This window comes from Branchiostoma belcheri, unplaced genomic scaffold (assembly GCF_001625305.1).
Source record: "Branchiostoma belcheri isolate BF01 breed outbred unplaced genomic scaffold, Haploidv18h27 scaffold5, whole genome shotgun sequence".
Classification (NCBI taxonomy): Eukaryota; Metazoa; Chordata; class Leptocardii; order Amphioxiformes; family Branchiostomatidae; genus Branchiostoma; species Branchiostoma belcheri.
In genome coordinates, this window is record NW_017804131.1 from 4,697,790 (window position 1) to 4,725,430 (window position 27,641).

The window sequence follows — 27,641 nt, forward strand, 5'->3', positions numbered from 1 at the left end:
CCTTTCTTGTGTGTGTGTGTGTGTGTGTGTGTGTGTGTGTGTGTGTGTGCATGTATGGTTTAGCACAATAACTCAAGAAGCTATCAATGGATTGTCACGAAACTGGGTAAGTAGGTAGGTATATCGTTCTATAGACAATAAAATGTCCTTGCCATAGGGAAGGCTATCTTTAGCTACGATGTGCTCAGGTTAACTACACCTGTAGAACCGGTACTCGCAATAGTCAGTACATAGCGAGAACGGCGCTACTGGGAAAGCTGTCGTCTACTCTACAGGGTTTCTGATGACAACTAGTCTGAGAGTTCCCAAACCATGTCTAATGGTAACACTGAGCAACCTGTGACCATCCTGGTGCCGTTCTGTTACAGGGCTGTGGACCACAGCACTAAAGAAAACCTGCTTCGGTCTTGTGACGGAATCCCAGTAGGGAAGGTCATCTTTAGCCACCTACAAGAGGGTGAAAATCTCTTGGACTACTTCTATCGACTAAAAGAAGTGAGAAACTCTTTGGGAACTTGAATGTTCATTTTTAACAGGCGTGATTTGGTCTTTTAATTCTTCGTAATGCGAAGGCAGCTGCTCAAACTCAACCTAATACATAATCAGTACATTTAAGCGTATGTACGTAAATTAGTCGTCAAACTATAGTCAAACTTATCTAGTATTTTCTCAAGTCACAAAGGTACGTCTGGTTGTCTGAGTATGGAGGGTGGCGTACAGTATCTCCCGAGGCTTAGACGACGTTATAACGTCAATATATTACCTGATTAGAGTCAAACGTGCACCTATACTTGGAGCTGGCAGGCTCAAATTGCAGTGAAGTATGCCGTTTTCTTTGAAGACGCCACTTTTGTAACTGACCTTTCTGGGTGCCTCCGGCACAAGGGATAGGTATGCATTATGTTTAGCTAGCTGAGGTTACACATGCCTATGTACTGACTCTAGCATTTCTCGTCTTGATCATTATGACAAACCAAGGTAGCCTGGAGTCACGCCTTGTTAGCTTTAAATAGCTTAAGATGCCACGTTAGAAACATCCATTTAGTTTTGATCATATTGAGTTGCAAGGTCTTTAAGGGTACAGCTCTTGTATTCGTTGATACAACGATTGTCTCAATGAATAAACGTATGCAGCTTTAATGTCCCGTAGGCTGTAACACAAACTAAACGGGTTCCCGGTATACTAAGCTTCATGAAAAGGATTATTTTTATTTTTATTCTCGTCCGTCTAGGTTATTGACGACAATCACGTCAATGTGGTTCTGGCACTCTCTGACGTTGCTACGCTCGTGCAATCGGCTCTGTCACGAGAGTTCCCGAATCGATTCGAAGGGCCGAGTGTGGAGTCGTCGTTTCTCGCCTATCACAAGGTGTACACCAGCCAGTGTCTGGACCCGGACTCCGAGTCTTCTCCTCACGGCGTCTTGGACTTGGACTCACCGACCCTTCCTGAAGATGCCGCGACTCTGTTAAAGAGTGTGGAGCTTCCTGCCTTTGCAAAGGTATAGAAGCCATATCGAATCTACCTTTGAAGATCTGATTACAAATGTAAAGTTAGCTTCTCTGTTCGAAGGTGCATACAGATATAAACTGGGTGTTTTTGTGATATTATTCTATGACTGTTGTTGTTTTAGGTTCCGTGCGGCGATGCCTCTCAGGGTGTTTGGAAGATTAGCAGCGCCAGTCAGCTGACGGATGTACTGGAGGAGATAGGACGTATTAACGAGGGGCATTACTCCCAGGTTAGTTACAAAGACTTAAAACATTTATCCTACAAAATTTTTGAAAGACAACTAACTATAAAGCTGTTTGGAAAAGTTATCAGAAAAGATATTGTGACCAGGCAGTTACATTTTAAAATGCGTTATCAGTTATCGTCACTGAATCACCTCCGATGGCCCTCTTTCACACAGAATGAACACATCAGCAACGCAACCTTCATGCGTGACTTCATACTGAAGGTACTGGATGTGGATCACTACCCGATGGTTCTGAGGAACACTGTCATAGTGGAGCCGTACATTGATGCACCGGCAAAGGTAACTATTCCACCAAGCTGTACTTAGTTACAAGGGAAAAACTGCATGGTATAGCAAAGAATGATGCTGTTTTAGTATTGATAAGCAAATGAAACCTAATGAACGTTTGCGATAGTTCAAGACCTCAAAATGGGAACTTCTGGTTTTAAGAATGTATATGTGCATGTCAACATCAGGTGAATGTGGACGGATGTGTTTACAACAAAGAGATCATCCACTGGGCCATCTCTGACAGTCTCCACTGGCCGGGACACGACATTCCCTTCCAGGGAAGCTACATGCCTTCTGCCCTACAAGGTCAGATTAGTTTTCAATTTTCAACAGTCTACAGATGTTCCCATAATGAGGAACACTTCTTCTATAGTTACCATCATCAGTTGATGAATCCTGCAAAACCTGTATAGTGCTGTCTCAACTGTTAGTAGTATTTCCATGTTCCATGTTGATATTTTTTGTCATCTTGTAGGCATATATCTTTTGTATGTCCTACAGACGCGGTCCAGAGGCGACTGTGGGGCGGATTTGACAAGGTGGTGGGCAGGATGGTGGACCACGGCTTCAACAACCAGTTCGTACATGTGGAGTACTTCATCCTGGCCGACGGACAGGTACTCTTTCCTCTTCCCGTCCCACACGGATATGTCAGTCATGCGTCACAAACATACCTTATCTTCTATATCTACATGGATACTTGGCAAGGCCCTCTATTGGGGCATTAACATCGTAGTGAAGATGTTGCTGCTACATTCAGATGATTAAAATGTCTAACTGTACGAAATTTTCCCCCAGATCAAGCTGATTGAGGTGAATGGCCGTATTTCCGGTAACTTGAGCGGCCTGTACGCGGCCTGCCTGTCGGGCCCGCTGCCGCTGCAGGTGCTCCTCGGGCTGTGCTGCGGGGTCCGGCCCGTCCCCCCTGTACCCACGGGACGGGCCGCTCTCAACCTGCCTCTCCTAGTCCGCGGCGACTACACGGCGAAGGTCGGAGACATGGTCAATAAGTCTGAGCTGGAAATCCTAAAGAAAGACCCTGACGTCAAGATCACTATGGTCATGTATTTCGACGAGGAGTTTCTCCCTGGTAAGACCGTGTTTGCGAAGGTTTGGACGTACGGGTCGACCCCTGACGACGCCAAAAAGAAGTGCATGGAAGTAGTACAGCGCGTGGTGAAGAAACCTGAGCATTTGATGTTTAACTTTCCGTAAATACTCTGTTTCAACGACAAAAACAAGAAGCCATAGGTGACAATCCTCCGTGAAGCTTTATATTTTGCAACAAAAATAATCCCAAGCGTCAACGCCAGACCTACTGTGCAGACATAAGGCAACGGATAATACAATGAGGGCGCGTCACAACCATAAAACATGAAAAGACCTAAATCCATTACTGCTCCCAGGGCGTGTAAAGATACTGTGCTTCAAGTTCGAAGTTCATTTTAATTACACACACACACAATCATTGCATTCACATAAAGATCGGACTATCATGGTCGTGTCACTAGTAACAGAGACAGCCCCACCGTCTTACCGTGCCTGTTACTTATTAAGCGCGACTGGCAAATTCCAGCAACAGTTGCGGCCAGCACCGCGAGTGTTACTGCCGTGGTACCACTTATCGGCCCTCACCACGTCTGCCTGAAGTTCCACCCCCCCACCGCTATTCCAAACAACGGGTTTTTCTGGACCATTCCAATTTGCCTCATAATTGTAGGGGTGCATCTGCAATATTACATTGACCGCGAAAGCAGCAACGGCAAAAATACACATTCGTGCATCAACACTGGCATGCCCACAGACGGCGTATAACATTGCATGCCGATTACACAAAGAGAACCCAGTGTTTTAACTGCGAACACGAAAAAACGGCTCTTCACAACACTCCGTCCGGAGGTCCTGACCTCCTTCACGGAGTAATAACTGTACATTGTATGGTCTGAGATCTTCACAGACAAGGGTTGAATTACTGAATTAAAAATGTCAGACAAGTGCATTCTTACAAACACTTTATCAATGCATATAGACTGAGGAACACTTAACACTCCTAAATACCTGTCACGCAACTTTCCACAGAGGGTAACTACTAGTAGTACTCAATCATCGAGTACATCATGACGTATAACTTATGTACCAACGTTTATATCTTTTGGAAAGAAACGACACAGTTCTGCTGTAACTATTAAATTGCTTATTTTCTAGGTAAACTAATGTTCTTTGTATGGTACTGGAACTTTATTATGCTTACAGAAGGAAAATGTTTTTGCAGTTTCCTCTTCTCCAAACACAAAAGGTCAATGACCAGAACCAGACGACTGCGACCATGGTAACTGGTGTTGGGTTAAATCACGTTGCACTTTTATATAGCAGGAGAGATTTATATATACGTGTCGCCATATATATTGTGTATATGAATGCGTTTGAGTACGAATTAACTGAGCAGACCGGTGAAGGTAAATATTATGCATTTGCTTTGCAAGTGTTACCTTTCTAGTTTGGATAAATTTCTTGTTTCAAAATATGTTCCTGTTATATTAGAGGTTTTACATGTATTAGCATATACTACCATGAAAATGTAACCTTCGTCTTCATATTTCATGTTTAGTATTTTTGGGATGCATTTAGCAATCAACCATAAATCGTGAACAATTAGATCTTAACTTTTTAAACAGAGGTGATCAATCAGATTATTTATATTAAGTCATATGTCATTTGCTGAAGAATCCATAACTGATGATACTTGTTTATTGGATCTAATAATAAAATGTATGGTAAAATAAACAATGCCTTACGCGTTGTAACGTTATTATAGATATCCAAAGTTTCTGGTCTTTTCCATAATGCAACGTTGGGCAAGTTCAGTTTATTGCGATCAATAAATCGTGTTACGCCAAAATGTTGAAAAATGAACTGGCCAGGATACCCAAAGAAAAGCCGACAAATTGAAAGACTTTACTTTTTTTTTACACAACTTTCCTCACTTCGCTCAGGTGAGAATGAGTATTGTATGGTCCCCTGTGTTGGACATTATGTGATAATACAAGTTGAAAAATCTTGAGTGTGCTTTCACCACGTCTTGTGATTAAATGTTGGAATAGAAAAAAATAGAAATCCCGACATAACGCCAAGAAAAGCTAAAATGATTCGCCCTAAACACGCCAAACCTCTGCTTGGAGTAAAATCGATGGGGACTTTATGCATATGCAAGAGCTGATGTCACGTGGTGTTTAGCAGGGCTCATGAGCCTCGGTTTCATTCGAGTCCTGAGGGCGGTAGGTGGTGAGGTGGAGCCCAGGCGTCTCTCTCGAACGGACGAGAATTTCGCTCCCAAACTTGCTCGTTAGCTGAATATGAGACAGAAGCAAGCTCCTTTAAGGGTTGAAGACGACACAGAGAGCGAAGATATCACTATGGCGACCGCGGTGACGGAGGATTTCCACAGAGAAAGCGGGGTGAGTAGGCGCCCACAATCCGGACGCGCCCAGACAAAGGGACGTGTGCCTGATTCCGGATATGCATGAGGAGCTCATTTGCATAAGAACATGACGTAGCTTCTACCGCCTGCGGCGACAAAATAAATCCCCCCACGCCGCCTGTAGCATAAAATCCGTAAAGCCTAGCTCGAATAGCTGCTACTTCATGTTTTTCGAATCCCGTTGATTGCAATCGTAATTTCCGTGCCGCGGAAAGTGTGATTTTAGCCGTGGAAGCGGTAAGCAGCACGGATGTAGCTGGATGTTGATGGCGTTCTGCATGCATGTAGAAGTCCCGTGACCGCTGCTGCCTATCTGGGGCACATTTGAATGGCTTTGATCTGTGCGTCATGCGCCTCTGCGCGTGATGTCTCTGGCATATAAAATTTTTGCAGCCCGCGCGCGTTCGCCTGGAATCTAGATTCAGATCGAATGGACGTAGAATGGGTAATTTTTTTCTAACACACATGAACTTGAAGCTGAAAATTGATGTTTTCTTGGACAAAAATATGCTGCTGAGACCTATGATTTGTAAGATTTATTTGTAAGTGGGCTGTTCCAAGAAAAACTATGTAGAGGGGGGATGGAAGAGGTCAAAACTACTCTGGATCCTACCCTAGTTCCAATCCAGATGTTGCTGAAACCCTCCCTAGTTCCTTGTCCAAAATTACTGAAACCCTCCCTAGTTCCTCATAGATGTTCAAACCCATACCCTCCCTCCAATATAGCCTCTTCCACTCTCCCTCCACAGTTAGTTTTTTTTTAAACAGCCCAATATTTGAATAGGGTAACAAAATCTGCTCATGAGCTGTATGGCACATTTATGTCATCCAGCAACACTACACTTTGCCTTGCAGAGATGTTGATATTAAAGACTACATTTTGAATCTCTTTACAGGAGGGCCTGTGTGGAGACTTCAGTTGCCCCCACTGTGCCTTCAGCGTGGACCAAGACGTCATGCTTAAAGTCCTCAAACACTTCTTCAACTGCACATCCCTTCAGTACATTATCGATCTCAGTGTGGGAAATGCAGCCATGCTGGGGGCAGCCAAACCCTCCGCATCGCGTAGGGCCAGCAAGGCCCCTCAGCCTCACTCGGAACCAGTTCGACACGCGGAGCCGCCAGCGAAGAGAAGAGCAACAGAAGCGCGGGCGACGCCGCCTCAAGAGAGCCCAAGGATCGTGACAACGCAAGCGCCAACGCTGCTTGCCAGACTGAACGCAGCACAGAGTAGGACTCAAACTCAGGCTGCAAGCCAAAGAGAGATCCCCACTGAACCAGAGCACCATACAAGACCTGTAACAACCAGGCATGTTGAGACTGTACAGCCCAGGGCACCGGAGACAACAACCACCACCACTACAACGGCAGCTGACATCCAATTGCCAACCATACCAACGATAAAGGAGGAACCAGGGTCTGAATCCGCATGTATCGTCGAACCTACGGCGCCAACATTGTTCGACGAGCCTATGCACACCCAAAAGGACACAGACTCTGCGATGGGCATGAAAAGAGACACAGATAATGTTGGCGGCATGCTTGATGCCTTGCCAGGTACAAGCACAAGTGGACTATTCAGTGAAGACTTGAACTTTGGTGGTGCCGGGCCCAGCTTTGTTCAGTCGGAGCCCTCTCAGGAAGACAGCACTTCAGGCAATGGTAAGTCTTCATTTGTTTGTAAATTGCACTTTTACGACATTTTGATGTGGAGAACAAAGGAGGAAGCAACATTTTTATGCACTCAATGAACTTTGAGGCTGAGTCAGTCTTGGCTTCAGGAAAGAAGCCAGTGACTCGCCAAAAGTTATACTTGTAGCAGCTGACATGCCTCATGCTGAATAATGCAGAATCTTGCAGAAACAATATCTTTCAACGTGTCAGATGGTGCTGTAACTTGTGTTTGTGGGACCTAATCACAATTTCTGCTTGTGATTGTTAATGTACAGCAAAACAATGCATAGTATCAGCAGCCCCCATGTTGATATTACCAACCTACCTGTCTGATATTATTGAATGCTTATTGAACTTTTTGGGGGCAAACAGCCAGACAACTTCAAATAGTTCAAAATGCCGAGCACACACGGCAATAAAAAGATAAGTGTTGAAGTTGTCGGCACTGTCCTTTCAAGTTTGACAAATGCCTTGTTGGATCCCCTAAATAATTTCAACCTCCTTGAGGGTACGCGCGGCACTCAAAAATAAAAACACGCTTTTGTCAGACTGTCAGATGATACACTATAAGACGCAGGCCAATTTTGCCTCTGGCTGAAAAAATCAAACTCGTCGTTGCAGCCCCCCACTACACTTGGACTGTCCAACACCGGGGACATCCAGAATCCGGGGCAACCTCAGCAGCCTACAGGAACATAACTACAGACATGGTAATAGAGTCAAGAAGCCGGAAGAAGCGCGGAAACTACGGCACCTACACCCCAGAAATGCGGGTGAGAATCGCAAAGATGTGCCTCGAAATCGGACCCCAGAGGACAGCAGAGCGCATGTCAAGAGAACTTGGACGTCAGCTGAATGAAAGCACAGTACGGTACATCAAGAACAGTTACAGCAAAGAAGTTATCGGCCTTGGTTCTGGCAATGTGTCAATTTCTCCACGGAGACAGCCTGACCGCCAGTCTAAGCCTGGGGATAGAAATCCTGGAGAGGAAACAACCTGAACCCACTACGTATACATGGCTGCACTCCAACTACCGGTATTCCGGACTTCCTTCAATTATCAATGTCTTCAAGGCATTAGGGAACCTGCTCTGCTGCAGATACCCACATTAACCAAACTAGTAAACTACTGGTAGCAGGTACAGGTGTCAATGACCTGTGAATAACAACGTAAAACTCAGCTTTTTACATCTACATATTTTACACAACTGTTTCACCAAAAGGACACGGAAGGGTGAAGGCATGGCCAACCTATAAATGTTGACATAAGCTCTCAACTCTGAACAGACTGAAGCCTTAAAACAAAGGCCAGCTCTTTTTTTTTTAATCAACAAATGACACACTTCATTCTCATGACTGTTTATTTTTTGAGCATTGGAGTAAAATGAACTGGATAATTAAGCAAACTTGGCTTTATGATGGGTGATGTGAATTATATCGCTTCTAACCAGCTGCTTTTAACGTTAACGACGCAGCAGTGACAGCACTATGGAATTCACAAGCACGTGCACCTACATTTGCAAGTATGAATACTTTAGGTGCATCACTGATGATGTGTCCCTGTCTGCACACTTGTGTATTATAGAATTATCTATTGTCATGTGCAGATCATTAATAAAGAAGTAAGGGCAATAATTTTCTTTTGTATAATGTGTATCACTCTGTAAATGTGTTGCGAGTATAGGTGTGGTCAGGGTGTGCCCTTGATATAGACAAAGCCATGACTGCATGAGGAAATAAGTCTGTGGCACAAAGGTCTCTGCAAATATCTAGATATACAGGGAAAATTGCAAGACTCATATATATACTCATATATTCTTGATATATATATATATAGTGATCCATTACTTGTTTAAAGTACATGTATTTGGCTACTGTTATACATCATCGACTAAACTGCAACTCTCCACACTGAACATTTCATCTTCATGAATGAGGACAATTTTTTCAAACATAGTAACGGCCATGTCTGATTTTCAGATGTTAGTGGCAAATACATTGTATGTGTATAAAAGCCAGTACTACGACATGTAAAAAATCGAACTCATCATTACAGCCCCCCACTACGTCTGGACTGTCCAACCTGAAGGAAACCCAGAACCTGTGGCAGCCTACAGGAACCTAACTACAGACATGGAAACAGTCCGACCCGGAGGATACCCACAATCTGTGGCAACCTCAGCGGCCTACAGGAACCTAACTACAGACATGGTACTAGAGTCAAGGGGCCGGAAGAGGCACGGAAACTACACCCCAGAAGTGCGGATGAGAATTGCAAAGATGTGCCTGGAAATTGGACCCCAGAGGACGGCAGAGCGCATGTCAATAGAACTTGGGCGCCAAGTTAACAAAAGCACGGTCTGGTACATCAAGGACAGATTAAAGAATGAAGTTGGCACTGCCAGCATGGCAAAGCCCCCAACCCAGCCTAAGCCTGGCAACTTAGATAGAAAGCATGAAGAGGAAGGAACATGAAACCCCTACTTGGCTACACTCCCAACTACCAGTATTCCGGACTGGCTTTCTTCAATTATCAATGTCTTTAAGGTGTTACAAAATCTGCCCTGCTGCAGATACCCACATCAACACTATAACATTATCTAGTCATCATCCAAACTAGTAATTACTGGAGGCAAATACAGGAGACCTGTGAATGAGAACATAAAACACAGTTTCCTTCTTCAAGTTATACCAAAAAGGGTCAAGACATGATGAACCTAAAAATGTTGACGTAAGCTCTCAACCCTGAAGCCTTTAAACAAAGGCTAACTCTTTTCCTTGAATTAACGAAGTACACTTCATTCTGTTAGTTTTTGTACATTGGAATGAATTATGATGGGATAAAGTTACCTTAATTAGGGGCTAATGCGAATTGTATAGCTTGTATGTTAATGACACAGTAGTGACACTCGTTCACTTTGGAATTAACAAGCATGTGACATGCACCAACGTTTGCAAGTATTAATACTTTGATCTATTGTCAGATCATAGTACCAAAGAGGTAAAGGATATAATGTTATTTGTGTATTGTGTATCAATTTGTGAGTGTGTTGCGAGTATAGATGTGGTCAGGGTGTGCCCTTAATATAGACAAAGCCATGAGGAAATAAGTCTGTGATACAATGGTCTCTGTAAATATCTAGATATGCAGAGAAAATTTCAAGACTCATTAATTAACATGATTAATATCCTGATCCATTACTTGTTTAACTGATATGTGGTCAAACATAGAAAGACCATGTCTGATCTTCAGATGTTAGTGGCAAATATGTGTATAAAAGCCAGTACTACTACAAGTAAAAAAATCGAACTCGTCGTTGCAGCCCCCCACTACGTCTGGACTGTCCAACCTCGAGGACACACAGAATCCGGGGCAACCTCAGCAGCCTACAGGAACATAACTACGTCTACAGACATGGTAATAGAATCTAGTAGCTGGAAGGCACACGGAAACTGCACCTACACCCCAGAAGTGCGGATGAAAATTGCCAAGATGTGCCTGGAAATCGGACCCCAGAGGACGGCAGATCGCATGTCAAGAGAACTTGGGCGCAAGCTCAACGAAAGCACAGTACGGTACATCAAGAACAGTTTAAAGAAAAAGGTTGGCACTGCCAGCATGGCAAAGCCCCAAACCCGGCCTAAGCCTGGCAACTTGGATAGAAAGCATGAAGAGGAAGGAACATGAAACCCCTACTTGGCTACTAACACTCCCAACTATCAGTATTCCGGACTGGCTCTCTTGCAATTATCAATGTCTTCAAGGTGTTACAAAATCTGCCCTGCTGCAGATACCCACATTAACACTAGTATAACATTAACTAGTCATCATCCAAACTAGTAACTACTTGAGGCAGGTACAGGTGACCTGTGAATGAGGACATGAAACACAGTTTCCTTCTTCAAGTTATAGCTTTTAACAAAAAGGGTCAAGACGTGATGAACCTAAAAATGTTGATGTAAGCTCTCAACCCTGACCTGAAGCCTTTTAACAAAAAGAAAGGCCACCTCTTTTCCAACAGTACACTTCATTCTGTTAGTTTTTGTACATTGGAATGAATTGTTATGATTGGATAAAGTTACCTTTATTAGGGGTGACCCGATTTGTATAGCTTGTATATTAATGACACATGTACAGCAGTGACACTGGAAGTAACAAGCATGTGACATGCACCAATATTTGCAAGTACGAAGTATCAATACTTTGATGTATTGTCATGTGCAAATCATAGTAACAAAGAGGTTTTTTGTGTAGTGTGTATCACTTTGTGAATGTGTCACAAGTATAGCTGTGGTCAGGGTGCGCCCTTAAATATAGACAAAGCCATGAGGAAATAAGTCTGTGGTACAATGGTCTCTGTAAATATCTAGATATACGGGGAAAACTGATATGTGGTCAAACATGGAAAGACCATGTCTGATCTTCAGATCTTAGTGGCAAATATGTGTATAAAATTAAAAGCCAGTACTACGACATGTAAAAAGTCGAACTCATCATTACAGCCCCCCACTACGTCTGGACTGTTGAATCTGGAGGACACACAGAATCTTGGGCAACCTCAGCAGGCTACAGGAACATAACTACAGACATGGTAATAGAGTCTAGAAGCCGGAAGACACACAGAAACTGCACCTACACCCCAGAAGTGAGGATGAAAATCGCCAAGATGTGCCTGGAAATTGGACCCCGGAGGACGGCAAAGCGCATGTCAAGAGAACTTGGGCGCAAGCTCAACGAAAGCACAGTCCGGTACATCAAAAACAGTTTAAAGAAAAAAGTTGGCACTGCCAGCATGGCAAAGCCTTCAACCTGGCCTAAGCCTGGCAACATGGATAGAAAGCACGAAGAGGAAGGGACATGAAACCCCTACTTGGCTACACTCCAAGTACCAGTATTCTGGACTGGCTTTCTTCAATTATCAATCATTCAATGTCTTCAAGGTGTTACTGAACCTGCCCTGCTGCAGATACCCACATTAACAGTCATTATCCAAACTAGTTAACTACTGGAAGCAGGTTTCACTTGACCTGTGAATGAGGACATGAAACACATTTTCCTTAAGTTTAAGTTTAAATCTATGTTAAGTACAATTACTTTACGTAATCATATGCAACACCAACGTACGGGTTGTGTATGTGTATCACTTTTCTGTGAACCTGTTGCAAGTATAGGTGTGGGCAGTGTGTGCCCCTAACATATACAAGGTACAAAGGTCTCTGCAAATATCTAGATATTACAAGACTTCCAGTTATTAATCATCATAGTAGTGGTCTATTACTTCTTACACTGAGGTGTGACTGCATAAGTATATACAATCTTACTGTTAAACATCATCAATAGTATACACATATGTACACATGTACATGCAATTCTGAACATTTCATTTTCTGGATTGTGGGTCATTTTTCAAACATAGAACGATCATGTCTGATTTTCTGATCACGGTGGCAAAGTTATGACATGGTATTGTTTGGAGCTGCTTCTATGCCCCCTTCTTGTTCAGCAGTGTTTTATTTACTATTAACACAGAATCAGTACATTCTACCGGTATACAATATTGAACAACATGTTGCTTTACATCCTTATAAAGAAGTGTTTCTGGTTGTTGTACCAGTCCCTATGTACATGTACAATGTACTAAAATTAGTTGTTGCTCAGTTGCTCAGTCATTAACTTGAAGATGTCTGAGTAAAGGAGACTTTGCTCTGGTCAGTGATAAAGGCAATTTTTTTAAGGTAGTCGTTATGTTCCATGCGCAGCCGCTGTCAAGGAAGAGTTAAGAAAGGACCCCACAGTGGATGGTAACACTACTACTAACAGGAACCAAGAGGGAGCTTGGGGCTTCGAAGAGGGACCCAGCCAACAAGTGTCTGAGGACTCGCTGTCAGAGGCAGACTTTCGTACGTACGCGCATCACAAGCTGGACAACCTGAACAAAAAATTGGACCAGACACTGTCGTATATCCAGCCCATCTGCTCAGGACTGAGTGCGCAGAACTCCAGTAGTGACATTTGTCAAAGTACACCCAGCCAGCCTACAAACACTGCTACACCCACCCCTGAGCCTCCCACTCCCAGGGTCAAATTCTACAACAAACCCACTCCTGACACCATCCTGATAGGCGACCCAGCCTCTGGTAAAACATACCTGATGAATTTCAGCGACTATAACATCAGCCTTGCAAAGGCTACAACAGGCAAGGTTTTCCTGCTAAAGTTGATGGACTTCATCTTTTCTGACGAGGAATTCAAGGACTGTAATTTTCATGGTGGGTCATTTGGCAGCAAAGGAGTTTCAAAACGCATGCGTCCCCTGCCAAAGGACAAAATGGACGCTATCCTATATCAGGCCAGAATGGAGTTTGGGGATTTTGACATTTCTCCAGATGTTGTAACGGCCGTCAATACCAAATGCAGAAATAAGCGTTTCAGAAAAAAGTAGATCCTGTTTCATGATATATTTGTTTATTTTTAGGTCGGGAAAATGCACTCGTTCTAATAGATTATAGACTCAATACATATTGTTATAATCAGATATAGTACTTGAGTTTGACTCTGGTAAACTGGTTATGCGCTATGTTTGTACTGAAGCACGGCATTGTAATTCTTGATCTCCATCTTGAATAATGTCAAAATTAAAGATTTATCTTTATCCAACTCAATGCAGAAGCAGTTTTTTGCCATGTAGTTGCTCAGTCCTTGAAGATGTCTGAATTAAGGAGACTTTGCTTTGGTTAGTGATATAGGCAAGTTTTTTTAAAGTTAGTCGTTATGTTCCATGCGCAGCCGCTGACTTAAGAACGGACTTCACAATCGATGGTAACAGGACCCAAGAGGGAGCTTGGGGCTTCCACGAGGGATCCGGTCAGCAAGGGTCTGAGGACTGGATGTCAGAGGCAGACTTTCGAACGTACGCACATCACAAGCTCGACAACCTGAACAAAAAGTTGGACCAGACTCTGTCCTACATCCAACCTATCTGCTCAGGTCTAAGGGCACAGAACTCTGGTACTAGTAGTAGTAGTAGTGACAGTACACCCAGCCAGCCTACAAACACTGCTACACCCACCCCTGAGCCTCCCACTCCCAGGGTCAAAATCTACAACAAACCCACTCCTGACACCATCCTGATAGGCGACCCAGCGTCTGGTAAAACGTACCCAATTAATTTCGGTGACTATAACGCCAGCCTCGCAAAGGCTACAACAGGCAAGGTCTTCCTGCTAAAGTTGATGGACTTCATCTATTCTGACGAAGAATTCAAGGACTGTAATTTCCATGGTGGGTCGGTCCTCAGCAAAGGAGTCGTGAAACACATGCGTCCCCTGCCAAAGGACAAGATGGATGCTATTCTGTATCAGGCCAGAATGGAATTTGGGGATTTTGACATTTCTCCAGATGTTGTAACGGCCATCAATACCAAATGCAGATATAAGCGTTTCCGAAAAAAGTAGATCCTGTTTCATGGTATATTTAGTTATTTTTAGGTGGGGAAAATGCACTCGTTCTAATAGATTATAGACTCAATACATATTGTTATAATCAGATATAGTACTTGAGTTTGACTCTGGTAAACTGGCTATGCGCTATGTTTGTCCTGAAGCACGGCATTGTAATTCTTGATCTCCATCTTGAATAATGTCAAAATTAAAGATTTGTCTTTATCCAACTCAATGCAGAAGCAATTTTTTGCCATGTAGTTGCTCAGTCCTTGAATATGTCTGAGTAAAGGAGACTTTGCTTTGGTCAGTGATGAAGGCAAGTTTTTTAAAGTTAGTCGTTATGTTCCATGCGCAGCCGCTGACTTAAGAAAGGACTTCACAATCGATGGTAACAGGACCCAAGAGGGAGCTTGGGGCTTCCACGAGGGATCTGGTCAACAAGTGTCTGAGGACTGGCTGTCAGAGGCAGACTTTCGAACGTATGCACATCACAAGCTGGACAACCTGAACAAAAAGTTGGACCAGACTCTGTCCTACATCCAACCTATCTGCTCGGGTCTAAGGGCACAGAACTCTGGTACTAGTACTAGTACTAGTGACAGTACACCCAGCCAGCCCACAAGCACTGCTACACCCACCCCTGAGACACCCACTCCCAGGGTCAAATTCTACAACAGACCCACTCCTGACACCATCCTGATAGGCGACCCAGCGTCTGGTAAAACGTACCCAATAAATTTCGGTGACTATAACGCCAGCCTCGCAAAGGCTACAACAGGCAAGGTCTTCCTGCTAAAGTTGATGGACTTCATCTATTCTGACGAAGAATTCAAGGACTGTAATTTCCATGGTGGGTCGGTCCTCAGCAAAGGAGTCGTGAAACACATGCGTCCCTTGCCAAAAGACAAGATGGATGCTATACTGTATCAGGCCAGAATGGAGTTTGGGGATTTTTTTGTTTCTCCAGATGTTGTAACGGCTGTTAATACCAAATGCAGACATAAGCGTTACCAAAGAAAGTAGATCCTGTTTCATGGTATTTCTTGTTGTGTTAATTCGGGGAAAAAGCACTGGTTCTAATAGATTACTGTATACAATTTGTAAACTCACTAAGTGTTATACCAATATGTGTTAGATATAGTAATAGTCATGTTAACTAGCACTAGCAGTTTTTTGGGGGGGGGGGTTTCATCTTGTGATCATGAAATCCCAAAGAAAGGTGATAGATAAGAATAATTTTTATGTAGGTCAATTCATGTAGATCCATGTAGGTCAGAACAGGCTTGTCTAGACATATACCCTGAGGGGTTAGTAGATCTACCAGTGACAAGACCAGAAAAAGCTAATTAGTCTGGTAGTACAGAAGAGCTGTAAAAACAAAACAAAAAAGCATTACCTGCAAGAACATATTTCTTTAGTGCTTGTTGAAAGAGTTCTGTTTGAAATCCAGTTTTGGTTACAAATAAAGATATTTTTTAACCAGTCAAGAATGTTTCATTCTGAAAAATCTAAGTTATTCAGCATTAGTTTCTATAAGAGTACATTCTAGTATTTATACAAAATCCTAGAACAAGGGATAAGTATAAATGGTTAAGGTATTGGGTGCTGAAACAGAATTTCAAAACATAAATGAAAGAGTTGACCACAACTGACATAAGCCTGCTTGTACCTGTAGGTAATTCCAGGTGTAAACCATTCTCTTATCTCCTGCATTTGTAATTCTTGTGAATGAAATACTAGTATGCAAATTTGGTAGACAAATATCTTGATTACTCTATCTTTAATTGTAGTGAAAGATTGCTTGTCAAAATATGATGGCAGTAACTTTGAGTAAGAGCTATTTGTGGGAGTAGGTTTAAGTCAGTTGTGATTGACAGCTGTCATTTTGTTGTAAAGACAAACATTCTTGACGACTATCAAAAGTTGCCAGGAAACGGTGGACGCTGCCTAACGCCACAGCTGTCAACCCCAGCCAACTTCAGCCGCTTTCCGCTCGCTTTGGGAACCCACGCCAACCAAGTTCCTTCTTGTCTCATCAGCAGACAATACTCGGCTGGACCCAACCTCTTCTAAACAAGCATACGGAAGGCTGGGCAATGTAAAGGGTTCTGGAGGAGCGCTGGAAGGCCGGAGACGCCATGTACAGCTTCATCTGGACAGGGGAGGCCTGCCCAGTCTGGCAAACGTCCTTCCTGAGAATGTAAAAGAACACGCTCCAAGGAAAATCCCGGGCCGGGAGAAGGTGTGCAAGTGGTGCAGCCTGCAGAAGAAGAAGCAGGCAGTCCGCGGACGTACGAGTGTGACAACCTTTGCGTGTTCCGTGTGCCATGTGCGACTGCACCCGAAGACGTGCTTCGACTCATACCACCAGTGGGCAATGGCTCAGTGTGCAGACAAAGAAAAGGGGTTAGTCAGCAACCTTGTTGACAACTTGAGCTCTGATGAGGATGGGTCCCCCAACAGGATGTATGTTGAAGCAGAGGTAAGTGAGGTTGTTTTGTAGTTTGAGTCTTTAAATGTGTAATGGTCATCAGTAGCAACTTTTTTGAAGTTTGAATGGTAACATTAATATAAATGAAGTCAAACTGAGTGAAGTTTTAGCTAAGTGAAGCTAAGTTTGCAATGCTACTTGCTTTAAACAGTATGTCATATTTGTCTTTCAGGTGTTGGGAGAGGTCGACTTGGCTGGAAGCAACATCCTCAGTCCGTTAATCAGTCCTATCCAAACAGATAGTACATCTATAGAAGGACTCAGCTCTGGAGAGCAGGATTCTAAAGTCATGATGTGGCATGTGTCAAATCAGGATTGATATTCTATTTCTAGCTTGTAGCTGGAGTTCAGTTAAAGTGAAGATGTCATAAATCTGGAGACTGTACAGTAGCATTTCTGTCTCATATAGAAAAGTTCTACTAATTCTAAAAACAAAGTTCTATTAAAAGATGTATGAATATTACAGAAGAAAAATATTTTCAGAGAAAATTATCTGAGTTGGCATTGACTCTTGTGGTTTTTAAGCATTACGCAGAATAACTAGTTTGCTAGAATTTGTGAAAATAGTAAAGATAATGGATTATGCCGCTCCATAAGTGCCTCGTTGTATGATGTTTGTTTCTTTGCTAAAAGTATTAGAAATTATTATTCAGTGAAACTGCTTTTTACAAGTACTTAAAATGAACAAATGTTCAGAGGAACTGGGTATCAGTAATATATTTAGATTGGATAGAATTCTAGTACTGAAATGAATCGAAAGCTCTCTAGGCTATACAAGTGTAATTCGCAAGCCACAAAATGTTACATATGAAATGTAAGACAAGGTGATGTACGGAGGTAAACTTCATGTGAATGCATATTCGAAAAAGAAGATGTAAAACGTATGTGATGTGTCCTTGAAAGTCTCAAGAAGTTTCCAAGACCACAGTTAAGATTTTACAAAGACATACATGTTGTATACAATTCAGACAAGTGGACATGTTTATGCAAGAATAATTGTTTTTTTCTAGTTTAACCAGGAAACATGGCTTTCTTTTTCTTCATTTTACTGCCTAGTATGTTAATTTGTTCCTGATATATCCAAGTTTGGTTGAAGATGGTATGTTTTGTTGAAACTGTTGAATAAACTAGATGTATATCCAGGTTTTACCATCTGTGTCATGTTTCTCAGTTGATTGTTTCTTCCAAATCAGTACTTTCAGTACTTTCAAATCAGTACTTTCTTCCAATCATGAGCAAAGGGCTATTATACATAAAGTTGCTATCCTCCTAGTTTATGGTTTAAACCAGGGTGCAGTGAAATGGTCCCATTTTCTATAATGAGTTGCTGAATATGGTATGTGCCTCTGTCACAAATAGGATAAAACTCAATCATACACGTGTATCTGCTGATACTAATTCATCTTTGCACATGTACATCTTTGAACATTCCTTATCCATGCTTCCCACAAGTAATGAGTCACAGTTGGATGTGAACTTTGCTGGATATTTGCTAGTCTAGATTGGAGTCTGCATGCGTTCAACTGTAAAGATATCGTGTCAAAAACGGGTTCATCTTCGATTTTGTTCCAGACGGGGACACGGGCATGGTTTCGCCGCAAGACTTTGGCTTGGAACAGTTTCAGTCAGTCGGTGCAGGGCAGGTGAGTGATGTACATGGGACACCATCATGGTAAGGTGTGATAATGGGGATAATCAGAGTCATCTATAATGCACACTAGTTAATTGAGACTGCTTTAAATGCATATCCACTGCAACGTAAGGTAAAGCTGAATTGTGAAAAAAGTGTGAATTTGGATGACTAAAATTTTATCTTTGATGGTCTTCCATTCCTAAACTGTACGAAACCCATGTTTCTGTCATCCATGCCAAGACTGTTCTCCTGGGGTTTTCTCCACAGAGTTACCCATCACAAGTACAGGCCCCAGGATGATGGACACAGTCTCCCTGGAGGAGGACAGAACCATATCCATCAGACAGTCCGTCGCGGGAACCAGCCACTCCGTCCGATCACCCGGCACGCGGCCGATGCCTTCAGCGACAGTCAGCAAACCCGGGCCAGAGATCGAGATTGTTTCAGTGAAGTCGCCGGCCACGTCGAGGATAAGCACCGGGGCTCCCGTTCGGACCACGATGCAGAGCAGTCCGCAGCACCTCGCGCAGGGACAGGTGAATGCTGGGATGGGTCCGCCGAATCCGCAGCCCAGAATAGTCAACACGGTGTCCCTCAGTAGGCCACAGATGGGCGCGGGACAGGACAGGCCCACATCTAGAGTATCATTCCCCTCCACATCACAGCAGACACAGCAACCCAGACCTGTTGCCTGCTTTAAAGCACCGGTAAGAGCCAGTCTGTAGTCTTTTTGTGTCACAGCTTTCTTGGTTTAAAGTTGTATGTGTTGTATACTGGAGCATACACGTGTGTGTCAGAAGTCCTAGCTCCTATGTGCAGATAAGATGTTCAGTACTGTACAATGCACTGTTTATTGCTTTCCTTTGCAGTAACTTGCCAGCAAAAGATGTTCCATTAAGAATTGTTTATCAGATCCAAAAGGAAAATGTTCTGTGTTTGATTATGTCTGTTAGGCTTTGATTTCTAAGAAACTTGTATGAAGAAACTCTGTGATGTGTTGTTTCGCAGATGAGAGAACTGCCAACACCACTGCCCCTCCCGGACTTTGCTAACTCAGAAGACACCCAGTTGAGACACGCAGCACGAAGTGGAAATCTTCACATGTACAGAACTCACATTGTCAGGGAGTGTGCCAAATTCTACTCCCGCATGAAACCCAACTTGTCAAGGCAAGACTACGCCAGAATAGGAGAGGCCATGACAACAGCATATCCCTGGTTACAAGGCAAAGGAGCAACCCCATGGGTAAGTGTAGAAATGATTTTTTGCAAGTGGCTGGAACCTCTTTGGAAAGCCAGAATAACAAGTTAAAACTTAAAGTTCACAAGATTTTCAATTCCGGAAAGTTGTTTTGTTTTAAAAAGATAAAATAGGCTTTTTAAAATGTATGCATTATGTCAACCTTTGTAGTACAACTGCAAGCAATGTTCACTGCAATAATACTTGTAATAAGAGAGAAAGCAAATAAGCACATTTTCAAATGCCTGAAAGAAATTTTTGATTGTTAGTCCTTCACACATGCTTTCCAATGATGCTTCAGCCCTGTCCCGTTTATGCACCTATCAATGTGAACCCTGAGGGAGCAGTGCAAACATACACTGCACTGCAGAAGTCCACAGTGTCACTAGGACATTGTGGGACAAGAAGGAATTTTCATTTTTGAATTTGGCCAGGGTTCATTACAAAGTGCTGTTTCACAGACGTTCAGACTAAGCATAGAATGCTGAAACCCTCTAAGATTGGCTTCAGTGTATTTTTGAAGGATGAGTGTTGGTGTTAGTTTTTTGTCTTTCTTTGTCAGGGCATAACACACATCTGACACAATATGGTAAGCACTATCCTCTGTAAACTATCCTTCCAACATGCTTACCAAGTAACCAAAAAAATTGGGGTTGAATGTCACAAAAAGAAATCTTAAGTCTTTGAGTCCCTATAAATACCCTCATCTTAACTATGAGTAAATCCTGAAATGTAAAGCAGCACATTGGCCATATGTTTGATATGCCCAGACAATAGAGGCCATCAAATTGATGGTTGGTAGTTGAATGCAAGCGACATGGACAACAATCTGCATGACTCTGGATGGCAACAAAGGTAAGGTTGATAATATATGGGTATAAGGTTGCTAAGAGTGACTGTGGAGTTTGTATGACAATTGCTTGACTCTGGCATGAAGCCTAGGATAAGTACAGTATAATGTTCTCTTTTGTGTCTTTGGGCATGAAGCTGGGTAACAGGGTAAAGTCTTTCCTCTGAAGTGGGTAGATGATAGGTTCTTGCTGTGAAACATATGTTTTAAACACTTGGCAAAAGATACAGAAAGGGATAATCCATAAAATAAAGTGGAAGTGACTTTACACGGATATTATGGAAATGGGTTTGGGAAACAAAGCAAAGCTTGGCAATTGTTCCTCAGGGTTTATTCTGTATAGGTACTTCTAATCCATGATGATAGGGAGCCTGGCAGTGCTTTTATACATGTATTCGCTGTGACTTTCTTAGATATCTTCCTTGGACATAAGTCATAACTTAAGTTATGTATGACCATCAGTTAATATGTTAGCTTGAAAAATCAGATAATCTGTTGTAGGCTTGAATGATACTACTGGGGACCCAACTGATAAAGTGCACACACCCTATACAGTACTGTACTATTCGTATTCAATATTAACTTCTATTTTTCAAGAGTGCCTCATCAACTATAACTTCTGGTATAGCCAACTTACATAAAGACAGCATAAACACAAGATTGTACTTGACCACTGGACTATTTTAGTGTGGAACTAACTTGAAACTAAAGCAGTACTGTTGTCTGGCCCTAGAGTTGAGTGTTGAACTTGAAGTCAGCTAGTTTCAGGTACTGGATGATACTAAAGACAGAGTAGGTAAGGTTTCAAAGTATGTACTTTGTAGCAGACATGGCATTTTTTTCTCCAGTCTAGACTAGACATTGGATACATAAAAGACCAGCAGGTTAGTTGGAATAAACTGCACATACTTCCAATGATACCTCTGTGAACATCCTGATAGACTAGCTTGTAATTCTCTGCTGTCTTCGGTTCCTTTCAGAGCAAATTCACATGCCAAATGAGCCAGTCCATCCGGAACTGGAGGAGGAAAGGCAGATCGATGAGATCAGGGTTCCCAAATCGCTGGACTTTCAGGCAGAAGTTGTTAGCTCAAACTCAAAGATCTGGTGAAAAACAGCCAAGAAATTCATCCTCTTCAGTTCAAAGACTAGATACAAATGAAACCCAAACTGATTATCGTGATGGGTCCATTGTTCAACCGATGTAGTGAGATTGTCCATATTGTTACAAAGGAAAAGAAGCTTATTATTCAGAGGTCAGTGTCAGGAGATAGCAAGCCCTTTAGCAAAGCAGAAGGTACAACCCAATCTGTCCAATAACGATAAATGTATGGATTCTCTGTTTCCAGCTATGTAGGCAAAATAGATAACCAGTAATCACTGTACAGGCATATAGATACATATCTCTTTGTAAGAGTGCAAAAATGGAGGAGATGACAGGATGTGGCCAATATTCACTACATTTGTGTAGGCTTCACTGAAAGAAAGTTGTCGGATACAGGAGACATATTAAAAGTTTATATTAATGAAGATATCATTGTCTATTAATCTCGAACATCATCATCAGTTATATCTTGTACCCATTTATATGCAAATTGGATATATCTCCCAGAATACGACATATGATGTTTTCCACTCCTCTTGCAAATAAACTACTTGTGGTAGAAATATTGGAGAAGTTCTTAGAACGTTTTCCTGATTCCCGTTCCAGAGTGAATTCCTGAGTGTCGTTACTCAGCGTGTCCGCAACTTGAGGAAGAGGAAGAAGACACCGTACCTCACCTAAAGGCATAGTTTCCTCCTGCAAAAGATAGCCAGACGTTTCTCGATCAACCACAAAAAAGACTTCATTTCGATACCAACAAAGTTAGATACCTCGGTTAACTTACGAATTTCAATATCTTCGTTCCAGAGCAAATTAATGACCGATATTAGCCAGCGAATTGAGGAAAGATATCAGGAGAAAGGGCAAGGATGGAGGAGGCAGTCTGTGTGAGTCAGTTGTTAGGTGATGGGTACCTTACAAGTCAGAACTCTTGTGAAGGGCAGTTACTTGTGCAATACTTCAGTATAGTCCCTTAGTGAACTTGTTACTTGATGAAGATAAACTCTATTCGGCTAGGTCAAATCAAGCTGATGGTGTGGTGGTTTGATTAGGTGCAATATTTTCCAGGTCAAAAAGGATTAGCGTAATGGTCAAAGAGATACCACTTTGAAATCCTCAACAATTGTTTTTGGGCTTTTTGTAGTAACTTGAACACTTTTCTATATGCAAAGGCACAAATTACAAACCCCTGAAGTTGTCTCAATTTGCATCCACAGGCCATTTTTACGAGGACACTGAGTCAGTCCATCAGAGATAGCCGTTACAGATTGAGTAAGAAATTACGCAAGCGTCCCTAGGCTAAAGGAAAAGTAAGTGTACATGGCAAACGATATAGCTGTAATGTGTTGAAGCAACACAAACTTTTTTGAGAATGTATGTTAGATATTAGTAGTACCAGCAGCAGTATTTGCTAGATGTTGGGTTGGTATTGATAGGTGCATTGCTGTTTTATGTGGTTTCAGAGAGTTTTCACAAACCAGGTCAGCAAAAGCATCAGACAGAGGAAGTGGAGACAAAAGAGACAGAGACTGGGATTGGCAGCCTTATAAAGCTACCAACAAAAATATTTATCTCAGTGGAAATTTGTTACTTTCAATGTTGATTTCAACTTGTCAAACTGAATCAACCAAATGGTGAAAAATTCCTCTATGGGATACACGTTTGGGTTTATCTGCATAAGGTGCCATAAGAGACTAGGCAGTTTTAAGAAAAGCTGGCCTTTTCCTTCAAAGCTTCTCCTATTACATGTGTTACAGGATTTCGTCAAGAACTTATCCAAGAATGTGAGCCAAAGAAGGTGGAGGGCAAAGAAAAAATCAGGAACAAACATTACAAAGGGCAGATTTTTCAATGTTGTAAGATTGAAATTTAAATTACATTTTGAGGGCGTTACGACTCTGGCATTTTTATCGTTAGTACTTGATTTTGACTCAGATGTCTGGTAATTTTTAGATCATAACCAGTTATTGACATTGTCAATGGATTTGTAACTGGATGAGTCAATAAATAAAAAACTTTCTTTTTATTCTTTGTAATGTCACATTTCATCTTTTTAATGTAATACTACAAGATACAGTGTTGTTTCATGTAAGGCAGAAAAGCATACTAGTACTCCTCTCATACTTAACCCCATCCGTAAGAAATGTTGACATTGGTAGGTGCATCAATGTGACTCTCTCTAGAATTCATATGCCAGTGTGTTGTGAAACAAAACAACAAAAAAGTACTTAAATTATCAACGGAAGTCTGAAAAATTTGGAGTAGACAATCCTCTTGTGCAAGAGTTAGATTAATGTTAGAGTTAGAAGTAATTTTCTACTGAGGAGGCACATGTATTTGCTTCTGTTGCAGCGGGATTTCGTTCTGAAGCTGAGCCAAACCATCAGGTTCAGACGCTGGAGTGACAAATACAGACCCAGGAGAAAGAAAAGATTTTAGGTTCACATGCTTGTAGTTTGTCCCAATACCAAATGCAACGTGTGTATTTGCCAGTCTGTATGTCTTGTTTATTTTAATGCAGAGCTACTGAAAGAGTGCAGATCTATACGGTGCATTCATATTATAAACTTGCTTCCCATAGATACTAAAGTCAGTTCATGAACTTTCTTTTTCCAGAGTTCTTTTACACGCAAACTGACCAAATCCCTGCAGCGTAGGAGGTACTACCTAAAGCACAACCGCTAGGTGTGGGGGCACTGAGAGGGCTGCTGGTAGTACTAGTAGACTTAGCCTATCCAATCCTCTATTGTACTACTAACTGGTATACACCAACAGACATTGATAGGTGCATTAGACTATGGCTTGTCATAACTTGGGGCTTGGTGATGGTTCCCTTTTGATATCTTTAGAATTGCAGTTAATCTGGAAAATGAGACTTTCATACCATACTTAGTCTATTGCCTATAATTTAGTATAAAAAAAGATGTCTTCTATATTTCGTAAAGGGGAGTCTATATTACATGTCTCAAGGTACTCGGAGTTAACATTGACAGGTGCACCAGAAGTTGTTCAAATATTTATATAATGTAATGTCACATTCTTAAGGGACAGATCTGTGTACAACACTGACTTAAAGCAAATTTAGAAATTACTTTGTTCTCATTTTTTCCAGAGTGCCTTCACACAGAAAATGAGTAAAAGTGTCCGGCGTAAACGCTACCATTTGAAACATAATCGCTAAAGAGTACAGAATGGCCAACTGAAGCGGTTTGTTACATATCATTGATAAAATAGAAACTGTAATACTCATAGAGGTGTTTGGATGTTTTGAGTTTGAGTCCAAGAGGTTGCCCAGGGTCAAAAGTTTCATGTGAAGTTTTGTGGTTATTTCAGAGTAAGTTCTCGTTTGTACTGAGCCGACGCATGCGGTATGTACGGAAAAGAATCCGTGACAGTCGACAACAGCATATAGAGCAGGAAGAGGAGACATGATGTTATGAAAATCTGATAGTTGTTGTCAAGTACGTTGTTGGTGTGTGGCACTCCCCAACCAAAATGTTCCAGAAAATCTTGTCCATATTGTTTCTCAGAAGTAAGGAAAACTGTAAGTTATTACTTAAAGAAACAATATTGGTGTAGTGTAGGTCATTGTTCAGACATTATTTTATTAGGCTTAAAGGAACTCCCCCCTGGGTAGCATTGGTAGGTGCACTTAATTGGTAAGATAGGCCTACATCGTAAAAAGTCATTTTTTTTGCATTGGGTCGAATGATCCTTGAGAGAAACTTCTGATAGAAACTGGTCACATCTATCATTTTGGATGTTATTAAAAAGGTTTGAGGATATGTTGATCTAAGCTTCAACCAATGGTTCATTTGACATTTTTATTTTTTTCAGAGGCAGTTTTTAAAGAGATTGACTAAGGCCATACAAAACAGGCGATACTACGAGAAATACTGTATAAACCCAAAGTTTGTAACTAAACATGTTGTGGCAGGCGAGGTTGATATCTCAGTGGGAAACATTGATAGGTGCATCAATACAATAGCAGGTGTTGGTGATAATACTTCTTTGGACTACGGAAAAGACAGCTCAACTTCTAATGTGTTATCTCCATCTTCTATTACAGAGCATGTTCAGCAAAAAGTTGAGCAAGTGTTTGAAAAATAAACGGTATCGAGAAAGGTACCACATCAGAGATGAACTCTAGTGTCTGCATCGGAGTGTTGATGCAAATGTCTAGCTTATGGGTAATTTGGCAAATATGGAAAAAACACTCAGGTACATATTTACACATGTGATAGAAGTGTACAGGTATTTCACCAAATAAACATTGGTACTGGCTTGACATTGATAGGTGCATCTGCGAGGGAAGTCATTTCCCATTTGTTTGTTTTCATAGAAACATACTAAACATATTAATAAATGTCTAAATCTAAACCTGGTTTTCACAAACGTAAAGACCACTCGGATGCAGCAGCATTGTGTTAGTTTGGAAGGCTAATGTTATCTGTGGTCTCATTCCAGAGCAAGTTCTCTGCCCAAGTAAGCATGTTCCTCCGTCGAAGACGGTACCTCAGGACCAAGAAACATCTTAAAGTCAAAGCAATTCCCTGATTCTGTGAAAGGGACAAATTATACAACATTATGTGGTGAGCTCATGAAAAAGAGGATATTCCAAGTTGTTCTAAAGTTAGGCCTTTAATTTTTGTCCTTATGGTACAGCAAACACTTGTTGACAAGCTTTTTTTATCTCATTCCAGAGCAAGTTTACACAGCAAGTAAGTAAGTGCATCCGGTGGAAAAGATATGTGACAAAGAAGTATAGACCTTAGGCACAGGACTTGGACTTCAGACTAATGTTCAAAATATCCCTCACCAGTGTTAATATTGATAGGTGCATTAATCTAAACTTCCTGACTTTGGATTGGAAATAGCCTATAATTTTTTCTCATCTTGTGTGTTTTTCAGAGGCAATTCATAAAGAAAGTTAGCCAAAAAATAAGGATGAACAGATGGCTGAACAAATTTGGTGACACGTAAGCTTTTTCCTCTGTCACAGAAGGCACGAGGCCAGGAAAAATAATCTGATTTTGTGAAAGGCATACAGCATTATTAGGACTATAGTATATATCAGAGCTTTCTACAGTGGTACAGTAGGTTAAAAGTTATATACTTGAATGTATTCAACATAAATTGTATTCTTAGAGACAGAAAAGCAAAGTTACAGTACAGAAGGGTCTTTTTATTGAGTTATAAAGGTCTTTATACTATATATGTGATCTTTAAAATATATACAGTATCCAGAACTGTTTTCCAGTTGGGTAGCATTGGTAGGTGCATTGTCTGAGGGAGTTTTTGCTTCTTTGTAAAAACATACAGTCATTTGGTCTTCAAACTTTGCCAGTGGATAAATTTCCATCTTTCCTTCTTACTATGATTAAAAGAATGAGTTGGTCAGAGAGACATGTCGTTATGTCATTCATTTTATTTTGTGTGCAATGCAGTTGACTCAATTTGGTACACATTAACTGATACTATAACATTAACAATAGGACTCGTTGGCATTGCAAGAGTTTTGAATTTAGTTGAAAGACATTGAAGAAAGTACATACATGTACCCTGCACTATGGATTGGCCCTAAACCAAGTCTGTCTCTCAAAGTACCAGTTCCCTAGTCGATGCCATTATGCATCTGTCTTTTCAGCGCCACTTTGTGGAGCGGATGAGTCAGAGCATCCGACACAAGCGACACTTC

At 41.6% G+C, this 27,641-nt stretch overlaps 1 protein-coding gene and 1 pseudogene across 1 annotated transcript in view; both read left to right on the forward strand.

Moving 5' to 3' along the window:
- Positions 1 to 3,262, forward strand: part of LOC109479901 — a 7,710-nt gene extending 4,448 nt beyond the window's left edge. The window contains exons 8-12 of the mRNA XM_019781953.1: positions 1,635 to 1,742; positions 1,914 to 2,039; positions 2,216 to 2,336; positions 2,532 to 2,647; positions 2,829 to 3,262. Coding sequence (XP_019637512.1) covers positions 1,635 to 1,742; positions 1,914 to 2,039; positions 2,216 to 2,336; positions 2,532 to 2,647; positions 2,829 to 3,245 — 888 coding nt within the window. The 3' untranslated portion in view covers positions 3,246 to 3,262. The remainder of the gene's footprint in view (positions 1 to 1,634; positions 1,743 to 1,913; positions 2,040 to 2,215; positions 2,337 to 2,531; positions 2,648 to 2,828) is intronic.
- Positions 3,263 to 5,277: 2,015 nt separating this feature from the next.
- Positions 5,278 to 27,641, forward strand: part of LOC109479898 — a 64,254-nt pseudogene continuing 41,890 nt past the window's right edge.